The 2,521-nt window shown below is 44.0% G+C and overlaps 1 protein-coding gene across 1 annotated transcript; it reads right to left on the reverse strand.

Annotated features, from left to right (window-relative positions):
• Nucleotides 1-685: 685 nt before the first annotated feature.
• On the reverse strand, nt 686-2,024 carry LOC121772145 (AP2/ERF and B3 domain-containing transcription factor RAV1-like). The gene has a single exon (XM_042169137.1). The coding sequence runs from the start codon at nt 1,908-1,910 to the stop codon at nt 891-893; it is 1,020 nt and encodes a 339-aa protein (XP_042025071.1). The 5' UTR covers nt 1,911-2,024; the 3' UTR covers nt 686-890.
• Nucleotides 2,025-2,521: the final 497 nt, after the last annotated feature.

Genomic DNA, 2,521 nt, shown 5'->3' on the forward strand with positions numbered 1-2,521 from the left:
ATAATGTTTGTCGATAGAAATAATTTATTACCATATATAACTAATGCAAAGAGAGAGGGATATTTTGCTCTTTCGAGATCGGTATTCATGCATGATATGATTCTGCCGTGGATATGAATCACTGAATCTTAAAAATCAGATTAATTCATGCACCGTATAATTTTGGTATCCGATAAAATCTTACACGGATCATGGAAAATATTTAGCAGAAATCATGTGAGACACACAAGTGGTATAATATTTTGCAGCGGTGATTTATTTTTTATAATAAAGTTAGCTTTATACACTACGATTAATGATTTGTTTATTACAAGTTGGCAGTGAGTCTCATTGTTTTTGTAGCAATGCATAATTCCTTTCATGTCCTAAATTAAGAGGTAGAGAAGGAAAGCAATTCAACATTTCAACTATTGTATAATTTGTCGATTGCATGCCATCGTATATTAATCCACTTTATACAAATATTATAATATAGAGCAGTGATTGGAGAAATTTGTGAACTTAAAGTTGAAAAGGCAAAAAGTACAACTAAACCATAGCACAAACAATAAAGAAAATTGAGATATTTCATCAAAGGGTTTTTCTTCTGCACTTTGATTTTTTTTATTTTATTTTACTTTATCTGTTGAATTTTTGCAATTAGTCATGACGATACCAAATAACATGTGAAAAACAAGATGAAAGATAATAAAATGGAGAGAGCTTTGTATTCCCATTTTTATCAAAACCTAAAAGGTTGAGCAAGCCTTTCTTTTTTGTCTATTTTACTGTACAATTCAAGCTTTTGCAAGTTGCAACATCGCCATCTCACTCCACCTTCTCCTCCCTTTCCCCAACTACATTCACAGTTGATAAAAAAAAAAACCAACAACAACAAAAACTAATTGTTACTACAAAACATCAATAATCCTTTGTTTCTTGGCGCTTATAATCTCCATTTCCTCTATCTCCCTCGCCCTCTTCCCACTTCCGCACCTATCAACCGCCACCGCCTCAAATATATTCACCCCAAACAATCTCACCATCTGAACCCGGTTCGAACCGGCCGGCTCAGCCTCCCTTCCGGTCATCACTTTCCAATCAATGTAGAGCTGCTTATCCGGGCCGGTCGAGCGCTGGAAACTCACAACATCCCCGGCCCGCAGATCCTTCTCCTTCACGAACCGGCTCCACCCCTTGGTTAGCACATAGCTCTGGCTGCTATTCCAATACGAATACCGAAATCTCCACACTTTCCCATTCACATCTTCGAAATTCAGCAGCACTCCTTTGCTACTATTCCCACTCTGCAAAGGGAAATGCCTCTCCGCGTGCTGCTTCGGTATCACAAGCCGGTTCAATTTGCCGACGTCGCTCGGCGTCACCGCCTTCTCGAACAGCTGCTCCCGCGCCTTCGCCGACGAGAAAACGCTCTGATCCGGCGATCTATTGTTCCCGCCGGCGCCGAAGCAGCGGCGGCTCTGCTCGAGCTCGTCGCTGTAGGTGTGCTTTCTGAGCATGTCGACGATCTCGGCCTTGGAGTGGGAGCTGAGGAAGGCGGACTCGGCCTCGTCGGCGGCGGTGTCGGAGAGCGGCTTGAAGTTGGTGACGGCGTCGCGGCCGCGGAAGCGCTGGGCGGCGGTGTCGTAGGCGCGGGCGGCCTCGTCCTCCTCGTTGAAGGTGCCGAGCCACACGCGCTGGTGCTTCTCGTAGATTTGCGCGCCCCAGCGGCCGTTGGGCTGGGGGACGACGCCCTTGAAGCGGGAGGATGGGAGTTTTCTCGACTCCGCCTCGACGCCGTGCTCCGCGTCGAGGACCACGCTGGCGCCGCTGCCGACCCGGTCAAGGGACTTGACCGGGGGCCGGGGCCGGGGCGGCGTCATTGATAGGGAGTCGGTGGTGCTGCTCTCGTCGACGGAGCTTCCGTCCATTTTTTTTTATTTTTGTTGGGTATTCTTGGAGAGAAAGGTAGGATGTTTGAGAGAGAGAAAAGTGTGGGGAAATACTATGTATGAAGTGAGGTGTTGAATTGATGGTGAATGTGAGTATGTGGAATATATATATATAGGGAGAGCAGCCGTGTGTGGAAAATAAAATAATGTTGTAAAATAGTTGGATTGGAAAAAATACTCATAAAAAGAGGTATGGAGATGTGGGTGAGGTGGGTCAACCCTAGAGATGGTGAGGAAGTAGGAAGATTCATGTGGGATAACTATAGTCTGCAGGAGCAGAATGTGGGATAACAAGTAGTAGTAGTAGTAGGGATTCACATGAGTGTAAGTGCATCCCCCCTTTCTTTTGTATTTTCATATTTCACTATATCAGCATGGCTCCCTATACCAACATATAGATTTAGTTGCATCGCTTCCGAATTTAGATCCTAATCAAATTACATGTTTGTATGAGTTGGATGTACTCTTGTAAATATTGGATTAAATTGTGACTCAACCGAGCAATATAATCCAAAAATTTCCCTATTCAATATTTCAATTATTTAATACTCGAGTATGTCAATAAAAACACACAAGATAACTCCATCATA

The sequence above is a fragment of the Salvia splendens genome, chromosome 16 (assembly GCF_004379255.2).
Source record: "Salvia splendens isolate huo1 chromosome 16, SspV2, whole genome shotgun sequence".
Classification (NCBI taxonomy): domain Eukaryota; kingdom Viridiplantae; phylum Streptophyta; class Magnoliopsida; order Lamiales; family Lamiaceae; genus Salvia; species Salvia splendens.